General features: G+C 57.4%; 2 protein-coding genes across 9 annotated transcripts in view; one reads left to right on the top strand and one right to left on the bottom strand.

Annotated features, from left to right (window-relative positions):
• The window catches only part of SIPA1L3 (signal induced proliferation associated 1 like 3), a 235,854-nt gene extending 224,930 nt beyond the window's left edge, over positions 1-10,924 (top strand). Inside the window, 4 exon segments of the mRNA XM_032612477.1 lie at positions 2,286-2,429; positions 5,432-5,567; positions 7,302-7,383; positions 8,667-10,924. Of these exon segments, the coding sequence (XP_032468368.1) occupies positions 2,286-2,429; positions 5,432-5,567; positions 7,302-7,383; positions 8,667-8,810 (506 nt within the window). The 3' untranslated portion in view covers positions 8,811-10,924.
• Positions 10,925-13,297: 2,373 nt separating this feature from the next.
• DPF1 (double PHD fingers 1) lies at positions 13,298-26,223 on the bottom strand. 8 transcript variants are annotated; one of them, XM_032612483.1, is made up of 12 exons: positions 26,091-26,223; positions 20,381-20,541; positions 20,199-20,306; positions 18,537-18,664; positions 18,169-18,258; positions 17,696-17,774; positions 17,369-17,500; positions 16,420-16,470; positions 16,208-16,327; positions 15,188-15,300; positions 14,555-14,636; positions 13,298-14,419 (listed from the first exon to the last, which is right to left on the bottom strand). In XM_032612483.1, the coding sequence occupies exons 1-12, from the start codon at positions 26,120-26,122 to the stop codon at positions 14,349-14,351; spliced, it is 1,167 nt and encodes a 388-aa protein (XP_032468374.1). In that variant the 5' UTR covers positions 26,123-26,223; the 3' UTR covers positions 13,298-14,348. The 8 variants fall into 8 exon arrangements, with proteins under 8 accessions (XP_032468374.1, XP_032468369.1, XP_032468370.1 ...); XM_032612478.1 differs by lacking the exon at positions 26,091-26,223 and adding an exon at positions 21,965-22,476 and having other exon boundaries at positions 14,555-14,666; XM_032612479.1 differs by lacking the exon at positions 26,091-26,223 and adding an exon at positions 21,965-22,476.
• Between the last annotated feature and the right edge of the window lie 584 nt (positions 26,224-26,807).

Here is a 26,807-nt window from a genome sequence, read left to right as displayed (position 1 = left end):
CCCTAAGAGCCGGGTCCAGGTTGTCTGGGTCCCTACGGGGACCACAGCCCAGGGCCCTCTGTCTCATGAAGCACACACATATACCTCTCTTTGCCCGTCTGACTCCCCTGTCCCCCTGAACCACAGAGAGTCCCATCTGGCCTCAGTGTGGCCGGGGGCCCTGGGCCTGTCCACCTCTCCGTGCCTGCTCGAGAGCCCTTCCCAAGCCACGTCGGGGCTGAAGAGATGCCGTCAGCCAAGGCCTGGGCTTCACGGATGAAGGGCTCTCCATGCCAAGGAGCCTCTCACAGCAGCGCCCACTGATAGCTTGCTTGGCTGTGGCAGCTGCTCCCGCAACCCTCACCCACTCGGTAGTGAGATGCTAGGAGGCTGGAGATGGAGAGCATGGAGGTCAAGGGCTCGGCATCCTTCCTGCCCTCATTCATTCCCCTGAGCTTTCATTCACTGGGCAACACTTACTAGCACCGCACGTCCTGAGAGCTGGATGGCCCAAGTTTGTAGCCCAGGTCCTGAAGTTACAGTGGTAACCTCTCTGTGCCTGTAAAAACGGGGGCAAAAACAGTGCCCACTTCACTGGGTTAATCCGAGAATCCAACAAGTTCTTCATGGAAAACACTAAGCTCAATGCCTGATACGCAGTAATCGCTGAAAGAAAAAACAGTAGCTGTTCACGTATTTTTCTGTTAGTGTGCCGTCACCAGGAGCGAGCGTTCTAATCTGTCATCAGTCAGGTTTGTGCCTCTGGACTAGAGAGCAGCGTTAAAATAGGATATTAACAGGGCCCCTCTGAACACCAGAGCCGTGTGGGGTTGGGCTTAGAGCAGGGTCAGTGTCAGACCCCACGCGTCACACCCAAGTGCCACCACTGGCGAGCGTGAGTCTGCATGCAAGGGAGCTTCCCGCTCGGAGTGTAGGCTGCCCCCTCTGCCTCACAGGGTCATAGCAGCACCTCCCTCCCGGCTAATTGGAGGGGGGACTGTGAGATGATCCCTGTAACACCCAGCATGGTGCCCGCAGAGAGGACACGCTCCTCGGGGACATGGCTCTTCCTGCCCGAGTCACCTCCTGACCTCTGTGCTTCGCTGTCCTCCTCTCTCCCCTTCCCTTTAGGGGCTGTGAGGCCTCGGTGAGCTGAGGCCGGGGGCCTAAGCCCGGCGCGGGGGACTCGCTCTGTCTCTGCAGCAAATGCAGCTGTTGCTGCGGTGCTTGTGCCATCTGTCAGTTCCAGCACCCTGAGACTCTTTCTCTGCCCAACGTGGCATACCTGAACCGACCAGGTCTCCCCACGGTGACCCTGCCACGTCTAAACATCATCCATACGCTGAAGCGCCCCACATTGTATCTGCAGCCTGGCACTCGCTCCTCCACTACAAAACTCACGCGGCCAGCGCCCCACGGGTGTCTGAGGCATCTCATACGCCCCCAGAAACTAACTTTCGATCCCACCCCCAGCCTTCCCCGTCTCGGTGCCAGCTGCAAGATCTTGAAGTCATCCTGGACCCTTCTCTGCCTCACGCCCACATCTCCTCTCAGGAAATACTATTGACTCCACCTATAAAATAGACCCAGGATCCGTCCCCTTGTCCCTGCAGCCCCACCTGGTCCTGTCCGCCCTCATCTCACTCCCTGGACCATCGCAGGGGCCTCCCCTCTGCCTCCCTGCTCCCCGCTCCCCCCGCCTACCGTCTGTCCCCCACACGAAGCCAGAGGGACCCTCTGGACACCTGTGACAGGTCACACCCCTCCCTGCTCAGGGCCCACCTGTGGCTCCATGTCACCCAGGCGAAGAGAGAAAGTTCTCATCATGGCCCACAGGGCCTCACACAGTCCAGCACTGTCACCTGTGACTTCACCTCCCACTGCTCTCTGCGTCTCCTTCTGTCCCAGCCACGCGGGCCCCCTCAATGTTTCTGAAACCTCGAGGCATGTTCCTGCCTCAGGGCTTTTTCAGCTGCCCAGAATGCTCTCCCCCCAGGTGCCCCCGCCCCGCCCCCCTCCCTTCCTTCAGAGCTTTGTGCAAAGGCCATTCTCAGCGAGGCCTCCCCCAGCACCCTAAAATCGTACCTACGTAAACATTCAACGCTCCTACCCCCTTACCCTGCTGGGTGTTTTCCCTGGCATTTATCATCTAATAAATATAATGTACTGGTTTAATTATACATTAACAGGTATAACAGTTACATAATGTTACATAATTGTATATGAAGTGTAACATAATGTGTTCATTTCTTTGTTTCTCACGCGTTGTCACTCACCCATCTCCCCTCTCCGCTGTCCCCACCCAGCCACCATCTCAGCCTCCGAGCTCTCACTGGCCGATGGGCGGGACCGGCCCCTGCGGCGCCTGGACCCAGGGATGATGCCGCTGCCTGACACGGCTGCTGGCCTTGAGTGGTCCAGCCTCGTGAACGCAGCCAAGGCGTACGAAGGTAGGCACCTTCCACCCAGGCCCGCCAGATCCCTACTCCCTTCTCTCTGCTGGAAGGATCCACGGAGGGTCTTGGGGCTTTGAAGGGGGACACACTCGGGTTCCAGAATGAGGGGGAGCAGGGTTCACATCCTGCCCTGTCCCTTGGTCACTGTGCAGTCCTGGGCAAATGTCTTCATCTGTCTGATTCCCCCAGTTACCTTGTCTACAAAACTGGGATGAGACTGCACCCACTGCCTGGAGCCGCGGGGAGGAGTCTGTGTGTGAAACGTGTCGGGCACAGAACACGCTCTCAGCAGACAGTACTTTCTGTTATTATTACAGGGTGCAGAATTGTCATAATCCAAATTGTACTTAGACATACTTTGGCTGCAAATGGCAGAAAATCCAAATTAACAATGACTTAAACAAACAAGATTCTATGCAGCAAAAATTCCTGGGGTGGGCAGTCTGGGACTGGTATGGCACTTCCACAAACGCATTACAGCTCAAGCCCCTTCTGCGCCTGCTCTGCCATTCCTGGGGTGCCTCACCCTCACAGTCAGGCCACTAGAGCTCTGGCCATGATGTCCAGCTCTGACCAGCAGGGGAGACATCCCCTCCCTTTGAGGACGTTTCCCAAAGCCTGATACTCCTCCTACACTTGCTTCCCATTGGTCAGAGTGTCACGGCCACACCTTGTTCCAGGGCCAGGGCAAGCTGGGGTGTGAGGCCACGTGCAAGGCTGAAATTGGTGATGTGTTGTTACCGAGAAGGGGAAGGAAAAACCATGAGGGACAGCTGGTAGTCTCTGCCACTTCTCTCCCGTGCGACTTTGGGCAAGCGGCTTTACCTTTCTAAGCCTCAGTTCCCTCATCTGTGAAACCCTGACAGACAAGAACATATTCTTCTGGCTCATTTTTCATCTTTTAGGCCACAGCTTTGCTGTGCCTCCTCCAGGAAGCCTTCCCTGATATCCCTTAGTCTGGATCAGGCACCTCCTCTGGGCTCCTATAGCCCTGACCCCTCTGCCTGTGCCCTTGCTTTCTAATGATGGCAAGACCCGGGGCTGTCTCAGTCACCACTGGGTGCCTAGCATGGGTCTGGCACAGAGCAGGATCTGTTAAACCAGACCTATACGATACGCATCCTTCTTATTTCCACGTGTGAGCCAGCCCGCATCTGACAGGTGGCCCTGGAGGAAGCTCCTCCCTCTTTGCTTCCATTCATTGCTTCCATCCTGTCCTGCAGCCTCTCCCCAAGCCACGGGATGAAGACAGTCAGGCCTCTGGGGTGGGGAGGGCGTGGTAGGAGGGAGAGCAACGGAGAATACAGGGCCCGGCCTCAGGGATACCCCAGCTTCACACTCCAGAACCACTGGGGAGTGGCTGCCAGGCAGTGGCCCAGTGCTGCTGTCCAGAGGCCTGATGAGCTCGGGGGTGGGGGGCACTTCCTGAAGGAGGTAACTCTGCAGCCACAGTGACATTACGGAGCATCTCCTCAGCCGGCACGTTAGCACTTTACAAACATCATCTCTTCTGCGCTTCAGTCTGAGGGATGTATTAGGATCCCATTTACAGGTGAGGCGACTGAAGCTCGGCTGCCACCGTCACCGGGCCAGATTGTACACTTTTCAGCGTGCGCAGTTGGTTGTATGTTGGTTAAACCACAATAGGCTGTTTTGAAAACGTAAAGGAGAAGAGTGATCAGGGGGATAAAAAAACCAAAGAGAGTGCAGGGGGAGAGGGAACCAGAGTATGTTGAAAAGTGTTGAAACTGGCGATGGGTTCGTGAGGACCCGTGATGCTCTTTTCTCTGCTTTGGGGCCTGTTTGAAACTGTTTATAGAAAAGTATTTTCGAAGAGAAGAAATATTGTATCCAAGACAGAAAACCACAGCTATAAAGGATGTTATTTAGAGAATTGGAGAAATTTCAAGATGACTATCTATTAGACAGTAATACCATATAAATGTTAAATTTCCTGAGTACAATGTCGTTTCATGATTACATAGGAGCATGTCTTTACATTTTGGAGATGGGTGGTGAAGTACACAGAGATGAAGTACCAGGATGTCGGCAGTTTACTCTCAAATGGTTAGGGAATAAAATACACACACACACACACACACACACACACACACGCAGAAAGTAAGTGTGGCAAAGTAAGTGTGGCAAACCGTTAACAGTGGGTGGGTCTTGGGGAAGGGTATTTGGGTTTTCACTGTGCTGTTCTTTGAGCACAGAGATATAAAGAGCACAGAGATGTAAAGGAGCCCGCCTTTGCCAGGTAGCGGTGCCCTCTCCCCACGGGGCAACACGCGGCCCCGCCTCTGGTTGTCCACTCCCTGCACATGCCATCGTCTGGCTGTCCTAGGGCTCACTCAGCCATGCATCAGGACTGTCACCAGTTCTTGCCATTATAGAAGGATCACCTAATGGTCCCATCGGAAAATGCAGGTGCTCGGGCCCCTCCCCCAGAGCCAGTCACGTGTCTGGGGTGGGACCCGGGAATCTTTGCTTTAACAGGCAGCCCCCTGAGATTTTTTCCTCTCTTCCGTATACCTGATACTCTCTGTTTCGCTTTCCTTTTTGCTTTTGAAGCTTTACATTCTCAGAACTAGGATGATGAATCCCCACATCCTCATCACCCGGCGTCAACCCCATCCACTTCTGGCCACTTTTCCCCCTACCATTTATTTACTGACGATACCAGGTCACTTCTGCCCAATTTGGGTGGTCACTTCCCCACACCGCAACTTAATTTCTTTCTCTGTCCCTTGTATTTTGTATAAGCTGGTCATCGGGTCTGGAGGCTTGCTCAGAATCAGGACGGGTTATTGTTGTTTGTGTCCTGATTTGGTTTGGTATTTCGGCAAGAATCCATCCTACGTGCCTGTGTGATCTCACCGGGGTGTGATTGGCAGTGTCCTGGAGTTTCCAGGGAGGGCTTGGTCACTGGGGGAGGGGGTGGGGTGAGGAGGAGCCGGGAGCCCTGCCGACCACCGCCCCCATCTGCCCGGCAGTGCAAAGAGCCGTCTCGCTCTTCTCTCTCAACGACCCAGCTCTGAGCCCGGACATCCCGCCAGCGCACAGTCCTGTCCACAGCCACCTGAGCCTGGAGAGGGGGCCCCCGACCCCCAGGACTACCCCTACCATGAGGTGAGGTTCCTTCCCCCGCGCTGGGTGAGAGGCCGCCGGGCAGGTCACCCCACCACCCCCTTGGCAGTAGCTGCAGGAGCAACCGCCCCTCTCACCTGACAGACTTTGGACTAACCCACGTGCGGGGGCCCAGCAGGGACCAAGTCGGGGTCAGCCCTGTGATCAGCACTCAGGATTGTTTCACTGCCAACTTGCAAAATCGCTAAGTAGTGCCCCCCAGTCTCCCCCGCCGCCCCCGGGCCTCTCGTCTGCCCCCTCTGTCTGCCCGCTCCCGGCCTTCAGCCTCCAGTCTGTCTGCTCCCAGGTCTCCTCCTCTGCAGGTTCCTAAATTACGCGTGTGTTCCCCTGACATTTACCTCTCACTCTTCCCCGGCAGGCCCCGTGCTGGGCTGTCTGGGGACACAGCGGTGATGGAGGCGCAAGCCCTGCCCTCACGAGGCTTCCGGGGGAGGAAGGAGGACGGGGAGGCGGGCATCTCACATGTAGTGCAGCAGATTCATCCGCGCCAGCTTGGCAGAAAATAGAACTACAAAGCGGGAGCGAGGATGGCAATGGCATGTTTACACGTCCGTGGGTTTCAGTAGTGCATCTCGCACTCACCTGCACACCTCACCGTGCAGGGCTCCGTATACAGCAGTCGTGCACTGCACTTTATGGGCAGCTGAAGCGATTTTCGAGGGTGGTTTTGACTCTCCTTGTTTTTTGCTGCACACAGTGGCTTTAGAACTCAACCTCCACCAAAGATTGGCCCCACTCTAATAGCAGAGCTGGGTGGGCACAGATGGGGCACCGCGGCAGGGGTAGGAGCAGGGTGGGTGTGGAAATGGCGGGACCTCTGGGCACGCTCCCGGACGCCTTTCGCCCTGAACTGATGACCTCCCTCCACCTGCCTCCTGTCTCCACTTGTGGCTGCGGCTCCCCAAGATGCAGCACCAGCAGGGAGGAAAGGGTGGGAGAGGCGGGAGGGCCGAGTCCTCTCCCCTACTTGGGCAGAGACACACACCACCACCCCCCGTCTCCCTCTCGTCTGCTGCAGCCCACGCGCCTCCCCGACCCCGGCATCCCTACCGGGTGTGTGCGTTCCCACAGCTCCCAGTGGAGCCTTCTCGGCTGCCTGCCCTCCTCTGCAGGGGCCAGGCGGGTCCAGCCCTGGGGAATCTGCACAGAGGGGGAGCCACAGGCTGGGGTCCTGTGTGCAGAGCCCCCACCTGAGCCTGGATTTCCCCTCTGTCCAGTGGGGAAACCACCGTCTGCCCTGTTAGGTGAAACCTCACACAGTACAGGGTGGGCTCTCAGTAGCGGGGGGCTGTTATTGTCCGTATCGTTACTGGTCCTGTCCATCAGTCAGGCTCTCCCATCCGTTTGCCCACTTACATGCCCCATGTGCCGGCGCGATGCTCGGGCCTGCCGGGGGCTCAGTGGGTGGGCGTGGGGGGGTGTTCTTTGTACTGTGCCACCTGAGGTGGTCATACGTGGGGGGAGTTTCTCCCAAAAGCACACGCATGGTCCATCCTCTGGAGGAATGCACACACAGCAGGCCTGGTGCTCCCACGACCCACATCCACATCCACAGACGTGCCCTTGCCAGGTGGAGCGTGGCCTTCTCCTCCAGGCATCCCTTGGGACTCCAGCAAGAAAAGGACTCCCCAGAGCCTCAGGGACAAGAGGGAGCCTGTATCCCGGGCTCCTCCCAGCCGTGGGCCAAGAGCCTGACCCTGCCCCCTGTCCTTCCAGTGAGGAGCCACCCCTGGATCTGACAGGCAAGGTGTACCAACTGGAAGTGATGCTGAAACAGCTGCACACGGACCTTCAGAAGGTAAGGCTGCCAAGCGGCCGCTTCACGTGGCACGCACCTCCCCATTGCACTTCCAGGCCCCCCCGGAGGGTGGCGGGGGACAGCGAGGCTGAGGCACCCGTCCCCACCCACACCCCATCTATTCTAGGGGAGGCCACCCAGCTTTGAATGTAGTCATGAGTGAAGAGTAAAAAGTGACAGTAGGGAACGCTGGTAAAGCACACAGAGAAACCCTCATACCCTCTTGGCGGGGGAGTAAATTGGCCCAGCCGTCTTGGAGGGCAGTCGGACAATATTTGTCAAAACTGTAATTGCGTACCTTGTCGACCCAGCAGTTTCACTGTGGGAACTTGTCCAACAGAATTTCGAGCACGGGCACGAAGAGACCCATGAGCAAGGATGTTCGCTGCTGCACCACTGGCGATAAAAAATTGGAGCCAGTGCAGCTGTCCGTCGACAGGAGAATGGTTACATAAATGACAGGACACCCGTGCCGCGGGGCGGTCTGCAGCTGGTTAAAGTAGTCACAGAAACCTACGTATTTACTAACGTACAAAAGAAGTCCCGTAACTCAAGCAGGAAATGAAGCAGGTTGCAAGGGTTTCCTAGAGCATCATCACACTTAAAAAACGTTGAAGAGCTGTGGGTCAGAGGGATATCTAGAAGGCGACATTCCAGATTGTTCCTTGTACTTATCTCCAGGGTGTGGAAGAGTGAGGGGAAATCAGAGTGGAAGAGACTTTCACTTGTCGTTTTATATGTGTTTGGGTAAAAAGCCAAAAGGTGGCCGAGTCGAACATGGGAGTCTCAAGCACAGGGGTCATAGGGGCCCAGGTTCACATCCCACCCGACCACTTAATGCTGTGTGACCTTGCACAAGTCACTGCCTGAGCATCTTACACCGTCCTGGAAGGGCAGCCCTGCGTCCACATCCCAGCCCCCTACTTGCTGTGTGAGGTCTGGTCTCCTCTTCCAGGAAAATGGGGGTAACAACAGGCCCCAGCCCTTGGGTGGCTGTGAGTGTGGAATGAGCTGCCCCTAATTACAGTGATGTTTGTCAGTTACTGCACGTCAGGCTGTGTTCTAAGAGCTCAACATATGTGACCTCAGGGAGACCTCTCAACTGCCCCTTTTAGAGCGGAGGAAACTGGGGCCGAAACTTGCCCGAGGTGGCTCAGCTGTTGAGAAGCAGAGCCGGGATTTGAACCCTGGCAGCCTGGCTCTAAACCACGGCCTAGCGGGGCTCGCAGGCCCCGGGGAGCCATTCAAGGTGCGCCCGCTGATGCCAGCCCCCGCCCCCGCAGGAGAAGCAAGACAAGGCGGTGCTGCAGTCGGAGGTGGCCAGCCTGAGGCAGAACAACCAGCGGCTGCAGGAGGAGTCCCAGGCCGCCAGCGAGCAGCTCCGCAAGTTCGCCGAGATCTTCTGCAGGGAAAAGAAGGAACTCTGAGGTGGAGAGGCTGCCACCTGCCCCCCTCCGCCTGGGCAGACCGGGGGCTCCCGCTGTCCTCTCCTTCAGCCCGGCTTCTGGTTGCAGGTGTGACCGAGCTATGCAGCCAGGGCCCCACCGCCCTCCCGTGGACACGGACACTCGGGGTGGCAGTGGGACCTGAGGGAGGCCTCACGGGGCTGTGAGCTGGGGTCCACTCCTGGCCCTCGAGCCCCAGAGGGCGACGTGGTCTCCCTCTGAGCCGCCATCTGAGGTTCCTGGGGGCTGGACCACGCCCACACTGCCCCCAGGGTCCCATCCTGCCATCCACATCCAGCCTCTTCCTAGGACCAAGCCACTGGAAGCTGTAGGAAGGGGGTGGAGGGCAGGAGTGAGTCTCCAAACCCCACAGCTCCAGGAATCCCCGAACCGGGTTTCTTCACCACGTACAGCAGCGTCTGGGCTTACGGGGCCAAGACCCCTGCCTGAGAAATCACAGCGGGAAACCATCCCGCTCTCCCCTCACGCCCGGAGAGGTGCGGGCCGGTGTGGGCCGGTGTGGAAGTGGGCCAGGGCTCTTGGTCCCTGGTGTGCACTGGCTCCAGAAAGCATGGACATTGCCCCCTCCCTACCCTATCCTCCAAAAAGCAACCAGGAGCACTTCCTTAGAGTTTCATTTATTGTCTTGGGAGGTCCCAGGGTGGAGCGAGGAAACCCCAGCATCCAGAGTTAACTTCTATGAGGGGGAAGGTATTTGCACGCTCGGGACCATTTCTCCAGCCTTTGTCTACCAGTCCCTTGACTGCCAGAGGCCACGGCACCTGGGCCCCTCCGCCTGCGAGCTGCTGACCCGGCCAGGCCCAGCGGCGGAGCCGGCACAGCCCACCCCTCCTCCTCTCCAGCTCCGTCAGCCCCGGCCCCTCCCGGGCACCAGGAGGGGCTCCACGGAGCCGTCAGGTCCGGGCCGGAGGGAGGCAGCCTCCCTCTCCTCTCCGCTTTTGTTTCCCTTTGCAAAGCCCCTCGGCCCATCTCGTAGGCCCCGCAGTAGCAGCAGCAACGTCGGACACCGTCACTGTGCTCCCCGGGGAGCGCCTTGCTGTGCTAACCCCACAAGACGCTGGTTCTCTCGAGGCAATAAGGGGCAGCTGGCCAGGCAGCCAGGCCGGTGTGGTACTACGCTGTTCACCCAGGAAACAGTTTCTTTTTTTCCTTTAAAAACAAACAAACAAAAATATATATATATATATTTATTTTTTCATGTGGAGTTGCGCCAGAACAAGTCTGTACGGCCACAGTCTGTGGATTCCCCCAACCTCAAGCTGAGGATCGAGGCGTGTCCCCCGTGGGCTGGGGACGAAAGCAGGGTGGGCAGGCAGGCCGGGGGGCCCAGCTGAGAGCAGCACGCTCCAGCGGGGGGCCAGCACCGGGCGGTCCAGTCCCGTCCGGAGACCCCGCCGCCTCCTCTCTGGGGCCGGAAACCTCAGGGAAGGAGGCTCTGGGGACCGACCACACAGGACACAGACGTTGAAGGAGCAAGAGAAAAGGACCCTCGTCGTGCCTCCCTGCCATCAACCTCTGGCCCCTCGGCAGCACTGCAGTCGCGCGAGAAAGGCCCTCAGGTCTGCCATCTCCTCTCCCTCACCTGTGGTTTGCGAGGGGCGCCTGCCGGGTCCTCAGCCCTGGCCAGCTACTGTGATGTCTCTGCCCCTCTTCCCGGGTCCCTTTTGGGGAGGGTTCTCCAGGACCACTTACCACCCCACCCTTTCCTCAGACCCTAACCTGGGGCTCACCCCTCCCCCACCCGTTTTTGTTTTTTTAAGTTGTCTCCTCACATCTTCAGATCATTTGAATCATTTTGGGGACCTAATCATGTACATCGACAAGTGTAAATTATGATTTGGGGTTTTGTTGTCTGTTATTTCTAAAGGATCTCTGCAAAGCACATTTAATTTGAGTTTGGTGTTCTATCTGATGGCTGAAGATAGCAGCAGGGTTTTTTTTTTTTATGTTGATTTGTTTCATTTGGATTTTTTTATTCTTTATTATCTCCCCCCACCCCCCAGCCCCATCCCCGTCTTGAGATTTTCTGGCATGTTTCTGGAGGTTTTAAAGGAAATAAATGTTTCATAGAAGTGGCTTGTGTGTTCGCTAGCTGAGCAGCTGCCTGGACTCCCTGAGAAGCGGGTGTGATCCAGCGTCAGCCCCCTCCTCCTGTCCCCCTTGTCCCAAACGCCGTCACCCCCCTCCCCCCGATGTACGCACACACCCCTAAGAACCAGGGAGCACCATTCTCTTTTTCTTGAAACCCAAATGACAGAAATCCAACACTCAGAATGTAAGAAATTTAGTGAGAGCACGGAGTCCTAACCACTGCACCACCGGGGAGTTCCCCCGAATGTAAGAAATTCTTAAGTTAAAAAGAGGAAGGTTTTACCTCAGAATTCATATACTGGAGGCCTAAAAGCCAGACCCGGCCCATGGAGTTGTGTTGGTTTTAAAATTAATGGTCAGCTTTTTAAAATCTGGAGATGGTACAGAAAGAAAGCTGGATTTCGAGCTTGGTAACTCTGTCCTCCGCAGCAAGACTCGGGACTGAGGGGCCCCTGCCTCCTTGAGCGGGGCTGTCGCCCCAGGCCACACCCTGCCGGGTGCTAGCTCATTGGCACCACACCCGCCCTGGGTGGGAGTAGGCCTCCCTCTGCCAGTCAGCTAGTCGGTGGTTTGGAGTGAAGAGCAGCCCCGGGCCTAGGGGCTCTCCTAGCTGGGAGCGGTCTTAAACTCCTGGGCCCAGATCTGCAGCTGCCCTGGCGAAACACTTTCGCAGTTTGACCCGGGGATCAGGGTCAAACTTATTTTCCAGACCTCGAAATTTCATGTGAGAATCCCAAGGTCCGGCTTCTGGTGGGAAGTCTAGGTCCAGCTCCACCTGGATCTGAGAAGCAGCCCCTTCTCTTGACGGGGCTGGCCCCACAGCTGGGGCTTTCTGGCCCACCTAGACATTTACCTGTGATGGAGTTTACTGTTTCCGTGCTCAAACCTGATGCTTCTGTAACCTAGACTCTCCCGCACACACACACCCGCCCCCCACACACACAACAAATCTTTTTCCAAAACGGTTATATATCCTTTTTCCAGAGGAGGTGGACCAGCTATTTCCACATCTCCTAAAAATTCTAGAGTGTTCCAGACACTCTCCCCGTCTCCGCCCTCCCTGAGGCCCCATCCTCAACCCATGCTGCCCTCCCCCCTCCAGCATGGAAACGGCGGAACAAGCTGTTCTCACATCCTCTCCTGGCGCCTGTGACACACACCAACTTCCAACACCCCACAACTCGCACACGCCAGCCTGCGCTCTCGCCTGAACTGTGCCCTGCTCGTCCCTTCCCCACCTTGCCCCAGTTTTCCACTTCCTCTGCCTGTCCCCCTCTGGCGGGCCCGGGCGCCCTTCTCGACCCTCCCCCAGTCTCCTCTGCCTCCCACCCCGCCTCTGGCTCTCCCCTCACCCAGGCTCTGAATCCCTTCCTGCCCTTGGCTCTCTCCAGATTTTTCTATTGTCTCCCTAAATTCTTTGTGTCCTCTCCCCTGAAATCTCATCTCTGTGGCATTGTCCTAGGACTTCGCCTGTGCTGGGTCCTAACTTCATCTCTCTCCCCAAATGTGCCTCCCCGCTCTTAGTCTCTCTTCCGCTCTCCTATTTTACGTGCCCTGGTTCCCTGCCTCCCCACATGGAATCTCTTCTGCTTCTCTCTCCAGATCCCTGTACTTCCTCCTCTGTCTCTCCCCATGTGTCTGCTGGTTTTTATTACTATTATTGCCTCTCTCCCACTAAATCATCTCTTCTGTCCTCTTCCACCATAATTCCTCTGGCCCTCTTCATCTACATCTCTCTCCAGGTCTACGTCTTCCCTCTCCTGCTCTTTTTCTCATTCTCTATAAATGTGTGACTCCTATCTGTCTCTCTCCTGACGGTTCTTGTGTCCTGGTTCTCACTCCTCACCTCACCTCACCCAAATCTGTCTTCCTCCTAATGTCCCTGGATCTATATCCCATCGCCCATTCCCCTCTGTTCTTTGCCCCACATCGGGATAGGGAGCTCCAGGTGATGTCTGGGTGTAGGGTGAGGCACCCCTGATCCCTACCAACGGCCCCGAGGGGAGGGGCCAGCCCCCAGTCTTCATCTTTCCATCCCTTCCCTTCCCTTCCCCCAGTCCCCAGCTTCCCGCCTCCCTCCTCACTGCTTCCCCGTTGCAGCTGCAGCAGTCCGTTGCCAGGGCAACCACAGCTGGCTGGGTGGGAGCCCCCCTCCACCCCACCCCCCCCTTCTCCTTTCCAGCGAGGCAGGGAGGAGCTGGGACAAAGCCAGAGAAAGGCGGGGTGCAGAGGGGAGCTGGAGGGAGATGGACGTAGGGCCAGCTCCAGCTGTTAACCTCGGTTGCTTCTCCCCCAGTGAGGCCCCATCTCCCCTTCTTGGTGATGCCCCAAACCAGCCTGGAGAATGAGGCAGACGACGTGGGCAGAGGGGTCAGGCCCAGTTTAATACACGGAACAAGTTAATTCACAGCAGAGGCAGGCAATAAAGGAGACTCGTTTACAAGGGGGGACACGCCTGGATTGGGGGAGACCCCCCCAAACCCACCACCTCCCCCACTTGCAGTCTCAATTTCCCTTTTTTTTTTAAACCCGAACAACAAACACACACAACCACAAGAAACAACCACGCCCCCTCGCGACCCGAAAATGGCCAGCGAGGGTGGCAGGGGGCAGCCCGGCCTGGCCGGTAGGGAATCGGGGCGGGGGGGAGGAGGAAAATCTAGTCCGTTGCAGAGTCTGTGCTTCTCATTCCAGCAGGCGCTGGGCAGGGGCCCACCTTGCCAAGGCGGGCACGGAGTGGGCTCGGGGCGGGGCTCTCGGGGAGGGAGCAGGAACGGAGTTCAAAACCGTGGTTCACATCATGCAGTATCCACAGTGGGCACCAAGAGAGGGCGGGGGTGGACACCACACCCACCTGCCCTGGGCACAGGGGGGAATGGTGCCCACCTTGGGTGGGGAGGTGGGAGAGCTGCAACTCCAGGGACTTGGGGGGAGGAGCCGCCAGGCAGGAAACGCGTAGACTGGTGCCCAGTAGATGCGCTCAGCAGTGCCCCCTCCACCCAGCCAGACCTTATAGGACTCTTTGTTATATATTAATTTCTTTTTTTTTTTAACTTTTTGACTTTTTCTTTAGAAAAAGGCTTTGTCCGTGCCCCCAGCTGGCATCCACCACCCCTCGTGCCCGCCCAGAGGCGGGGTATGGCTTTGAGGGGAGCAGAAGCCCCTGGTGCCCATTTGCGAAGGGGTGAGGCAGGAGGGAGGAAGGGAGAGGACCCTGCTGGGCCCACCAACCCACAGGGCAAACATTCCACTTGCACAGAGGGGAGGGGTGACCCAGCCCCCTCTCAGGCTCCCCCCACCCCCGGCCCCTTCCACTGTGGGGCATTAAGGATGGGGAGAGACTGGAGGAGCTCCAAGAGGCAGGTAGGCAAGCATCACCCCAGAGGTCCAGGTGAGCCAGAGCCAGGCCTAGGTGAGGGTGATGTAGGCAGAGGCCTTCTCTTTCAGATGCCGAAGACAGAGGTGACAACTCCAGCTCCCTGCGGCGCGGCCGGAGGACAGGGAGTTAGGCCCAGGTCTGGGCAGGGCTGCCCCGACCCCCTCCCACCCAGCGGACAGCAGGACAACCACTGTCCAACACCCCACCCCCGTGTCCGGCCCTCCTCTTCTCTCACCTTCCGGGGGCTCCGCCATGGGGGGACTCAGGCAGTACATGTGGTAACCCCGATCGCAGTCGTCACAAAACAGCAGCTGGTCCTGGGAGGTGAGACCCGCCCAGCTGGCACCCTGGGGGCACGGGCACCAGAAACCGGGGTGGGGGGCGGGGGCAGGGGCCAGGTCAAAGGGGCTGGGGGAGGCGGTCCCTTGCAAGACAAAGGGCTCTGAGCAGGTCATCTTTGCAAAACCCTACTGGGCGACGAGCAAAACACCCCTGAGGACTGTCAGTTTGCAGTTTGTAGTTGAGGTTTTATAGGACTCTGTGGAACACTTAAAATGACACGGAGATGGTCTGGAAGTCATGGACGTGGGTTCAGGTCCCAGCCGTACCATTTTCCTGGCTGGGTGACCTTGGGCAAGTCTAGTCCCCTCTCTGAGCTCGGTTTCTTCTCTGTGAAGTGGGAACGAGATCACCTACCTCAGGGCAGTTGGAAGGAGTCAGAGAGTGAAGAGTATTAAGTGCCGGGCTCAATTAATGGACACTAACAGTAATCATAATACAGGTTACTGGTGTTCACCAGGGAGGGGGCTCCAGGGGAAGGAGGCCGCCTGGGGGCATGTCCCGGGGAAGGGGGCACGTGGGCACTCACGTCGTTCTCCGAGGTGCCACACAGGCTGCAGGACTTGCACTCGATGCACTGCCAGCGGTAGGTCCGCACAGCCGCCGTCATGTTCACCGTGAACTGTAAACACGAGGGGTGTCCTGGGGGCCGAGGGGCAGGGATGCAGTTAGGGGTCATCGTGCCCCTGGTGGCTGCTGACCCCCCGGGGAAGCAATGGCTCAGCCCCCATCCCTAGCTCACAAGGCCCACAGCCCGACCCCAGCCAGCCCACGGTGCCCAGACCCTGTCCCGCAGGCAGTGCTGCCCTGGCCACCAGTCTCCTCCCCAGGGCACCATGGCAACCGTATCCATTACCCACGGTGCTGTGGCAACCGCTACCACCCACAGCACCGGGGCAGCCACATTCTGTTAACCACCGTGCTGAGGCAGCCGCGTTCCATTACCCACGTGACTGTGCAGGGTGCTCACCCACTGGTCAACCCACCGCCCCAGTACAGATGCGCAGCCACTACCCCAGGCCACGACAACCACCTTCCACTACACCCAATCGCCATGACAACCATATGTCACTACCCATAATACCACGACGACCACAATTCATCAGCCACCGTGCTGAGGCAACCACCGTCTCTTACCCACAAGTCCACCTTGGGAAACCACAGTCTATTAACCACAACTCCATGGCAATGGCAAGCGCCCTCTGTGATCCACAGCACCCAGGCAGTGGCAATCCATTACTCGCGATCACAGCCCCACTACCCACGATGTTTTGGCAACCACCTTTCACTGTTCCCCACGCCAGATAAGCACATGCCGGTACCCACAATGCCATGACTACCACATCCCATTGTTCCCAGAGCCTTCCCTGACCCCACTCAGTTTCCCACAATCCTCAGCAGTTGAGTCGGCTGTTTATCCTCAGTGCCCCTGGGATGCTCTGCATCCCCCCCAACCAGTCCTCTCACTCCTCTGCCTTCTCTCCTCCAGATCTGGACTCCTGGAGTCCTCTCCACCACGGCCCCCAGAAACCTCAGGTGGGGGCATCACCTGATCGCCCACAGTCGGCACAGGAGATAAGGTCCTCGGGACACCCCGTCTTCTTGGAGCCACCCAGGCAGAAGTCACAGTAGCCATTGGGGATGACAGTGCCATCAGGCGCCTTCTTGGCTGAAAGAGAGCAGGCAAGGGTTGGCATGGGCAGGCAGGGACACTCAGTCCAAGGCTGCTGCAGAAGTAGGGGCAGAGGGAGGCGTCCCTACCTGTGTGTTTCCTCTGTGCCTCAGGGACCCAGGCCAATTCTTTGTAAAACTCTGGGGATGGGGGGACAGAAAAAGGGGCTCTCACCATAGGCAAAGCTCCACCCTGCCCCCAGCCTCAGCCAAAGGGGTGGACCCCTTCTCCAGGCATGGAGGAGGTAGGGGGAGGGAGCAGCTACCCCAAGCTGTGGCCAGTAGCAAAAGAGAGTTGGGGGAGCCCAAATAATTCTCATCAGGACCCCCCCAACTCTTTGAGGACAACTGATACATCCTCTTTATTAGGTAAAAACTTGGCAGATGCAGCTTTAGGAAGAGACCCCTGCTTCCCCGCCCATACACACTTCTACCAGACAGCCCCCCCCACAACTAAGCCCCGACTAAATAACAATTAGGTGGACACCACTGGCTGAGATCTGGTGTGGAAACAGACATTCGGAAGGAAAATTCTCAACACAGGGGTGCCTCGGTGTGTGGTGGGGATGGGATGAAGAGACTGCCCTCTCCCACCGAGGGGGTGGGTGGAAAGATGGTTTTTCCACTGGCAGAGCCTCCCCCCAAGCCTTCCCCCATCCCTCAGCTGTCAGGGTTGGCACCGGATTGGCATGGGCGATCGCCAAGGGTTCCCAGGCCACGGACCCTGCCCCTCGGCCAAAGCTTAGCAGAGAAGGGAGAAAGGGAGGCAGGGAGGGAGGGGAGTCATCTATCACCCCCCCCCCAAGCTCTAATTGAAACAATAAATCAGACCCAGAAATATTACGCCCGGCCAGGAGCGAGGGAGAGATGGTTGGTTGCCATGGCAACCTCAGAGCCAGCATCCCCCATGGTTGGTGGGGGGAGGGGACCGCTGAGCTGGAGATTCTCCAGAAATGTCTAATGTGCCCCCTCCCTCCCAGGCTCCTTAGCCCCCACTCCCAGGGCCCCTCACCACCCCACGCCCTGCCCGCCTGCTCACGTTTATGGTTGTTTTTCCGGTGGAAGGGCAGGGCGTGGCGTTCGGCGTTCTCCTCCCCCTCCTCCTCAGCCAGGTGGGTGTGGGTGTAGTGGTAGCTGAGCCCTGGCCTGTTCTTATACCGTTTCCCACAGACTGGAGAGTGAGCAGGAAGGGCCGGTCAGCGCTCCCAGCCCGCCTCTGCCCTGGCCTCCAGGATCACACCTCCACCCTCTGCCAGAGGCCTGAACATCCCCCAACCAGGGTCCAGAACAGAAGGGAGGGGGCCAGGAGGGGAGAGGTCTCTGGGCCCCACTCTCTCTCTCTTCCCCCCTCTTCAGAAAGACTCACTATCACAGACATACGGCTTGTCTCGGTCCTCCAGGGAAGCGGTGTCCTGGCGTTTCCGGAGACCCCCGATGCCATATGCCTAGGGGAAAAGTCATGAGTGAGGGGCCAAGAAAGGGAGGGAACTAAGAGAATTTTCATCATTTGGGCCTGAAAGTCAAATCTCAGCTCTGCCACTTCCTAGCTGTGGGCCTTGAGTAACTCCCTTGATCTCTCCAAGGTTCAGTTTCCTCATCCGTGACACAGGTATGAAGCTAGTTCTAACCCACCGTACAATCTCTGTTCTGCAAATGGTTTAATAGACCCAAGCCTCAATTTCCTCATCTGTAAAATGGGTATAAAAATCCCCTATCCCTTCAGGCTGCTCTGGGGATTAAATGAGGTCAAATTGGGGCAGGGTCTGAACATTGTACATACTCAGTAAATGGGATCTGCACTGAGCGGAGGAGTGATGGAGAGAAACTCTGGAGCAATACCTTTCCTTTGGCCCTGTTCTTCCTCCTGGGAATGTCATCCTCCAAGTCTTCCACTTCAAGATCATGTGGAAACTCCAGCAGCTGCTGTTTCTGGGCACCAGGAGAAGGGAGATTGGGGTTAAGAAAATGGGGTATTGTTCTGCTTTGCCGGGGGGGGGTGGCTCTGGGCGGACCGGAGACCGGGGGTGTCAGGGCAAGTCAGGAGGTCTTCCAAAAAAGAGATGACGTGTGGAAGAACAGAGACTTAGGACGCCCAAAGGCCCTAGGGAGCCAGGGGAGATTTCAGAGCAGGAACAGGATGGGCCGGGGCAGGAGACAGGGGTGAGAGGGCAGCTGTGGCCCCTGGCGGGGGGGTGGGGGGATCCTACCTGGCAGTCCATAATGGTCTCCTCCTCCTTCAGCTCTATCTTCTTCTCCCCTGTCTCAGCACACAGTAGAGCCTCAAGGACCGGCCCTTCTGGGAGGCCGCCCTCCTTCTTCAATGGCGCCTCACAGTCTGGGGACAAGGGAGGAGGGTGTCAAGTGGAGGACTTGTTCCTGGAGGACTCCTCAAACTGCCCAGATTGGAGATCATGCTCTTTGCTAGAGGGAAGAGGCTTTCCCACACTCAACCAGCAATAGACTCAAAGGTTCAACCATACACCCTTCCAACAAGAGGCTTTCCCACACTCAACCAGCAATAGACTCAAAGGTTCAACCATACACCCTTCCAACAAGAGGCTTTCCCACACTCAACCAGCAATAGACTCAAAGGTTCAACCATACACCCTTCCAACAATACTTCCATACATCCTTTCCAAGGATGCCCAGACCCTGGGGAAGACACAGCCAGACCCTCAGAGCCACTTGGACACACTCAAGGGGAGACATGCCCAGACCCTCCTGTATAACTACATACATACCTGTAGGAGACCCCACCCAGACCCTCACACCTGGAGAGAGCAGACACTCAAACAGGACACACATGGACATACACAGGGGAGATACATACAGGTCATCTGAGACAGCCAGACACACAAAGGAAGAGATACACCCAGACACTCAGATATACCCAGACACATGGAGGAGACATATCCAGACCCTTGGGTATACTGGCACACCCAGCTACACTACAAAAGAGAACATTAGACCACCAGATATACCCAGACCACATGGGGAAGACACGGCCAGACCCTAGCAAACACCTGAACATACTTAGGGGAGATAGAGACACACCTAGAGAGAGTCACTCAGGTGGATACACATACACACAGGAGATAGAGACAGTCCCTCCAATACACCTGGACCCACACAGATCCTTGGATATACCTGGACAGGGGGAGAGAAACAGCCAGTGACTCTAATAGTACTGGACACATTCAAGAAGTGATAAAACCAGACACTCATGGGGCAGCGCACGTGCAGAAATACATCTAATACACCAGACAGACACTCAGGGAAGAGATTCTCCCAGACATTCCAAAGCATCTGGCGCTCAAAGGAAGAGAGAGCCGGACCCCCTGACACACTCACATCAGGAACCGCTGGACACTCTGATAGACCAGCCACACACAAGAGGAAACAAACCTTCTAATACACTTGGGAACACCTGAAAAAAGACACAGACACTGAGATACACTCTATTACAAAGGGAAAGAGTTACAACCTGACACTCTGATACATCCAGACACACTCAGACATCCACAGGAAGCAATACAGTCAGATACTCTGATACATCCCAGCTCACAAGGGAAGAGATACAAAGACTGGATACACCTGGACACACATAACAGATACCACTCTGTCCTGAAATACGCCTGGGCCCAGGTAGGATAAGATACAGTCCAAAGCTCAGTCACTCAGGGAAAACTGGAGAACCTCTGGACGACACCCAGACACACAACGGCAGACACAGCCAGCCACGCAGACACTGGCTAGGAGGGAAATAAAGGCGAATGCTCAGACGCACACCGGCATCACCACACACTTATCAGCGTGCGCTGTGGGCACCCACTGGGGCCACCGAAGGCACAGGACGGAGCTCCACCCACCAATCTTGTACTCGCAGGGCCGGAGTCTGGGGTCTTCCAGGATGTTGAGTCTCCGTTTCTTTCTCCAACAGCGGGCGGGGTACGTGTAAATCTGTCCCGGGGCCAAACCTGGAGTGAGAAGGGCGGTGAGAACGCGGCCGCGAAGCCACCGCCCCGCCCCACCCCCAACCTCCCAGCCGTACCCGGGCCGCGGTGGGTCTTCTCCATCCAGATGTAGCAGTTGTTCTGGGCCACGCCGGTCTGCGAGTCGAGGAACGGCAGGCGCAGGCTGCGCTCGGCGCACAGGCGCGCGTTGTAGCTGCGGCAGTGCTCGATGGCTTCTCGGTAGAAGTCCTCGCCTAGGCTGCGAGGGGCGGGTGGGCGGGCGGGCGGCTGTCAGCAAGGGCAGGCGCACCGGGTCGCCCGGCACCCCTCCCCCAGCCCGCCCGTGGGGAATGGGTGGGCCGACTCCTCCAACCTCACCTCTCCCCCGCTGTCGTCGCTCCTGGACCCAGGAGCCCCCAACCCGGACTCAAGCAGGCCTTGAGCCAAGGAGTGGATACACACAGTATAGAAACAGATAAAAATACACCGGGACCCATCCATACAGGCACATATCCAAATACACAACACAAACAAATCGCACATAGTCACACAGGGTTCGCACACAAAGAGAGACATATCCCAAGACTCACAAAGGAGAAACAGACACATCTCACATATGTGCTCACACATATATCTACTGAAAAACACAAGTATCTCAAGTCCCATAGTGTAGAAGCAGACAGATCACACACATATACATGCACAAATATATATCACATATCCAAAGACACACAACATAAACAATCACCCACACAAAGACACACAACACGCAAACAGATGACACACCACACACAGACACATCCACTTACTCATCCATCCGAAGACACACACAGATACACAAATGTTAAAAAAGAAAAAATGTTAAAAACAAACTACCCACATATGCACTTACACACATATCCAAAGACACAACACAAATCTCACACACACACACACACACAATCCAGATACACTATACAAAGAAATCACACAGATTCACACAGGATACACACACACATTCACGAAGATACACAATATAGAAACCAACATCTAAAATACCACAACATCAAACACACAAAGATACACGCATACACAACATAGAAACAGACAAATCCACCCATAGTCACACAAAAAATTGCACATAAATACATGCATACCTACATATCCAAAGACACAGAACATAAATGATGCAGAGTTTCAAAGGATATGTACACACACTCAAAGACCAAAATATCCAAAGACACCTAGTGTAGAATGTGAAAGAAATTAAATACATATCCACACACATATCCAAAAAAAACCCAGAACCCGAACAAGTGACACACACTCCACAACCCAAGACAAAGGTAGTGTGGGCTTCACTCAAGTTTACCAAGGCCCCCGGGCCCCCAGGCCATTTCACCCTCTCCCCAACTCCGGGGGTCGCAGGGCGGGACATGACCCCCTTTCCCGAAGAGGGCGCCAATAGGGCTCCGAGTTCCCCATACTCCGCGCTCTTCCAGGAGCAGCGCGTCGGACACGGTTCTTGCCAGAGACCCACAGTCACATACATTCGCAACCCCGCGCAGCCCGGCCCACGGTGACAGCCCCCCAGACACCCCATCGGCCCCACCCCCAGCCGCCGCACACACACACACACACACACACACGCCCGCGCAGACCCGCTCGAGCGCCCTCCCCTGCCTCCCGCCGGCCCGCAGCACCTCAGGGGGCCGGGGATGACCGTGGCCATCTTGCTCCCAGGGTCCTGCCCCCAGCAGGTCCCCGCCGGGCCGGTCCTCCCAGCGCTCGGGCGGGCGCTGAGGCCGCCCATCCATTCATTCCCGGGGGGCGGGAGCACCGGGACCACAGCCAATCAGGGTGGCGGGGTGGGCCCACCCGGGCCATGCCGGGAGTGGTAGTTCTCCCCGCCCGGGGCTGGCGGGACCCCGCAGAGAAGCGGGTCAGAGGTGCGGCCGGAGGCACGCACAGCCACTCCCGCGCGCTCACTCATGCACACCTCTTGAGTCTCACACATGGGCCTACACTCACCCATGCACACCTGGACTCGCACACACCCACACGCGGCAGCTTACACACACATTCACACGTATACTCACAGCGTCCCACGCAGACTCACGCACACTCCCTCTCCCACACCTTCGCACAGACTCACATACATTTACACTCACACAAACACTTCAGTGCCAGGAGATTTAGAGACACCTTACAGGTGCCCACACGAACGTCCCACCAACGCGTGGCTCACTGACACCTCCCCCTCCCCCTAGTCCCTCCTAGCTCGGGAGAATCCTCTCCGGTCCCCCTCGGAGCTGCCTCTCTCACAAGGACCCCGCCCTACTCAACCCCTTCCCAGGCCTGACAGCTGCTGTGCTAGTTAGGAGATATAGCCTGGCTCTGCCACTTGGTGGCCATGTGACCTTGGGCAAATGACTTAACCTTTCTGGCCTCAGTTTCCTCATCTGTAAAATGCAGATGATGGCTCATTGGATTATTGTGAGGATTAAATGAGTAAGCATGGGTAAAGTGTTTTAAAAGGTACCTGGCAAGTAGTAGGTGTTCAGTAAACTCATTCATTCCACAAAGAGGACCTGATATGTACTAAGATGTAAAATGGTGATAGCTAACCATTATTAGAAAGAATAATGCTGGGCACATAATAGATGCTTAATAAATATTTGTTGAATAGAAATATACTGAGTAGCCACCATGTGCCAGGCACAGTTCTTTAACAGAGATTAACTCACTTGATCCTCATCCTGACCCTCTGGGGTGATATTATCACTACCCCCATTTTCCAGATGAGGAGGTGAAGTCACATGCCCTCAGCTCCTGGTGGCTGTTTGAAGGTGGGACTAAGAAGGATTCACTCACCCAGATGTGTGTACCCAAGTGGTCACCTCCTTTCTCCCACTGTCACCCACACTGACTCTACCCTAAGGGATGCTCAGAGAGGGAGCTGACCTACAGAGTCACAACAATCACCAAGTCCCATGCACACACACCTGGAACACACCCCGGCCCCCATCCAAAGTTCGTGTTCAAGTTTGAGCCCTTGCAGTGGATGAAAACGCCCACCAATGTACTTGTCCACCAGGGGGCTCTCCAGCAGACAGAAGAGGCATAAGAGCCTTCACCTCCTCTTTTGTCACTCGACACCCCCACCTACACCCTGGTGAGAGAGACCCCCTCAGGGTCTTCCACACTCATGGTCAGTTCTGGACACACACACAGACACACACACACACACACACACACACACACACCTCTAGTCTTAGACCCCTTCTACAGGCTCTTCCCCATCTCCCCCAGGTAAGGCCTTGACCTCCCCCTTCCCGAACTCAAACAGCAGGGAGTGGGTCTCTGCTTCACATCTGGCCTAGAGCAGATGGCAAGGGGAGTAAGTCCTCACACTCACTCTGGCCTCCAGGTCCCTACAGTGGCCACCCCATATGTCAGCCACGGTAAGCCCTGCCCCATTCCTCCCAACAGGCCAGCCCAGCTCAGAGTGCCCTTGCCACCTTCATCTCTCACCTTCCACCACCCTCACAGATCTTCCAATATGCCCTTACACTTTCTCCCCACACCTCTAGCCTCAGACACCCCGCTCACTCCTGCCCCACCCCAGAACCTTTGCATCAGTTTTGGTCAGCTTGGAGCCTGAGTGTAGAACACTCCATCACTTCCCTGGACGCCCTTGTCCACCAGCACAATTTGACCCACAGCTGACATTTGGAGAGGGGTCTCCCTTCCCTTCCTTAGCCCTAGTCACCTTCAGAGACCCCTCTCCCACACTTGAGCTCCCCTGCCCAAACAATCCTCCTGTCCCCATCCCCCAGTGCCCTGTGTGGAAACTGGACCACAAATGAAATCAGTATTGATACTACCAATAATAATCACTGCATTCAGCCAGTGTCAGGCTCAGTACCAAGCGCTTTACAAACATCACAGAAGCACCATGAGGTAATAAGAGCTGTTATGATTCCCCAATTCACAGGTGGTAACACTGAGGCTCGGGGCGGGTGGGGAGGGCAGGAAATTAGTGCTCAAGATGGGGTTTGAATGATGCAGGCAGTCAGAACTGAGAGCTGCACCCTCCACCTCCCACTCCCAAGGGGACTTGACTCGCATTCTCTCAGGAACCAGTCCCTGCCCTCACCCCTGCAGACCCCTAGGAAGGTGAGAGCAAAGAAGGGTGCTGGCGCTCCCACCCCCAAGCTTACTCTATCCTTCATGTCCCTGCAATGGCTGCCCCATACCTCCTCCAAGAGGTCTGGGCCAGGGTCAGAGTGAGGATGTCTGGATACATACAGATCCACCAACCTGCACAGGAACCCCGTCCCAGCCACTTTGAGGGTGTCCCTCATAGGGGAGACAAGTGTGTGTGGAAGACTTAGAGTGAGAGGGAAACAGAAGTGTTGTCACCGTTACACACCATTTCACACTGACCCCAGCCCCGTACACGCCCTCCAAGCCCCCTTTGCCCACCGCAAAGCCACACTTGTAGGCGCGTGCCTGTAAGGTCTGGCCCCCTCCTCTCCCGACTCCCCCCCCCCCCACCTGAAACTAGAAGCTACTGGGCGCCTTCGGTCCGGCCACCTGGCACAGCCTTTCTGGAGGGCGGGGGCGGGGGATGGGGAGCGCCCCCGGGCCCCTCCCCCCCTCCACCACCACCCCCCGCACAAGTTGCTCAAGGTCAAGGTGGCGGGTGCCAGGGGTTGGGGGAAGGGTGGGGGAGGTCGCCCAGGCCCCTTTGTGCGGCGCCGCGGGCGTTCGCCCACCTCCTCCTCCTCCCCACCAGGCCGGGGAGGAGGGGGAGGGGAGTGCCGCGCACGCCAACCCGGGAGGGAGAGCGGGAGCGGCCGCGCGCCTGTCACTCCCAGTCCGCCGTCACCGCCTGGGGAAGGGGGGTGGGGAGCGCTGGGACCCAGGAGTTCGGGATCCCGAGGAGGGAGCGAGAGAGATGGAAAGAGAGGGAAGAAGAGAGGTAGAGAGAGCGAGGGATGTCAAGGAGAGGAGAGGGCTGGAAGAGAGCTAGGTTTGAACCCAGGCGTCCAGGATCCCAGCCACTGGGCCCGGGAGGAAGCTAACACTCGGAGGAGGGACGCGGACAGGGAGAAAGGGAGGGAATCCCCAGAGGCTGAGGGCGCTCCCAGCACCCTCTCCCGAGGCATCTAGTCCCCAAGGGGATGAGAGATGCTCTCGTTAGATGTGTACGGGAGGAGAGAGGGAGGGATCCCACGGTCTAAGCTGAACGGGGCGTCGGGGCTTTAGGTCCTGAAGACCCGGGAAGGGAAACAGCAGGGATCTAATCGGGGACCCCCGACGTCTAAGCTCCCACCCTGCGGTCGCGCGGACCGAGGTCCCCGAGATAGAGGGGGGGGGGAAGAGAGAAAGATGCTTTGATGAGGGGAAAGGATGGTGGAGACCCCGGAGACTGAGGTCTGGACTTAGGCGTACGTACTCCCAGCCCCATGCAGGGGCAGGCCCGGCGCCCCCAGAGACTCGGAGGAGGAGAGAGGGAGGAGGAGGAGAGGGAAGCCCCTACCCCCACTCTGGGTGGGGAAACGGCCTCCGCCACCCCCCAGCTCGCGCCACATTCCTTCACTGACAGCGACAAAGAAGAGGCGCCCCCGCGACCCCCGAGGGGCTCCCGCCCCCAGCCCCAGGGGGCGACAGGGGGTGGCGGGCCCGCCCAGGGGAGGGGGCGCAAGCTGGGGGCCCACATTCAACTGCCATCCGCCCACGGCGTCCCCCTCCCCAGCGAGGGCGGGGGAAGGGTTCGGGTAGGGGGCGGGATGGAGGGACGTGGACGGCGGGGACACTCACGACTTGAGCGGGTTCTGAATGGCGGTGGCCATGGCCCGCTCGGCTGGGCCGCCTCCGGCCCGGGGCGCCGCTGCCGCCGCGCGCGGGCCCAGCCCGGCCTGCGCCGCCCGCTCTGCCGCCCAGCGCGCTACGATTTCATTCATTCTTGGGGCTGCGGCGCGAGCGGAGCGGGGCGGGCAGGGGGCGGGGCTCGGCCAATCCCCTCACCTCCCGGCGCACGACGGGACGTGGAGTCTAGGGGCGCTCGGCGGCGCCCGAGGGCGCCCCTGTCCGGACTACACGTCCCAGGGGGCGTCGGGAGGACCGCACGCCCATTGGCTACTGGGGATACAGGGCGGGGCTGGGATCGCCCCAAGGCATCCTTTCCCCTCCCTGGGGGTGCTCCATCCCCAGCTCGGGTTCTCCATCCTCCAGGCACCGCGTGCGCGCAGGAGAAGGTAGTCCCTGGCTTCTGGGTCTCCCCTGGGTGTGTGGATGACCCCAGGGTCTGTCGTGTATTCTTGCCTTTGCCTACTTGTCTGGGTGCCTCTTCTGTGTAAGCCAGTCTGTAAACAAGCACAGGGGTTAATCAATGCCTTTGTTCATTTATTAAGTGCCTGCTATGTGTCAGGCACTCTTCTAGACACTGGGGATACCGCGTGACCAACAGGCAAAGTTGCTGCCCTCAAGGAGCTGACCTTTTAGTGGAGGAAAAAAGATGATAAACGAGCAAATAAA

The sequence above is a fragment of the Phocoena sinus genome, chromosome 19, assembly GCF_008692025.1.
Source record: "Phocoena sinus isolate mPhoSin1 chromosome 19, mPhoSin1.pri, whole genome shotgun sequence".
Lineage (NCBI taxonomy): Eukaryota > Metazoa > Chordata > Mammalia > Artiodactyla > Phocoenidae > Phocoena > Phocoena sinus.
Note: the sequence above shows the minus strand (reverse complement) of the source record. Positions and strands in the feature narration are given on the sequence as shown.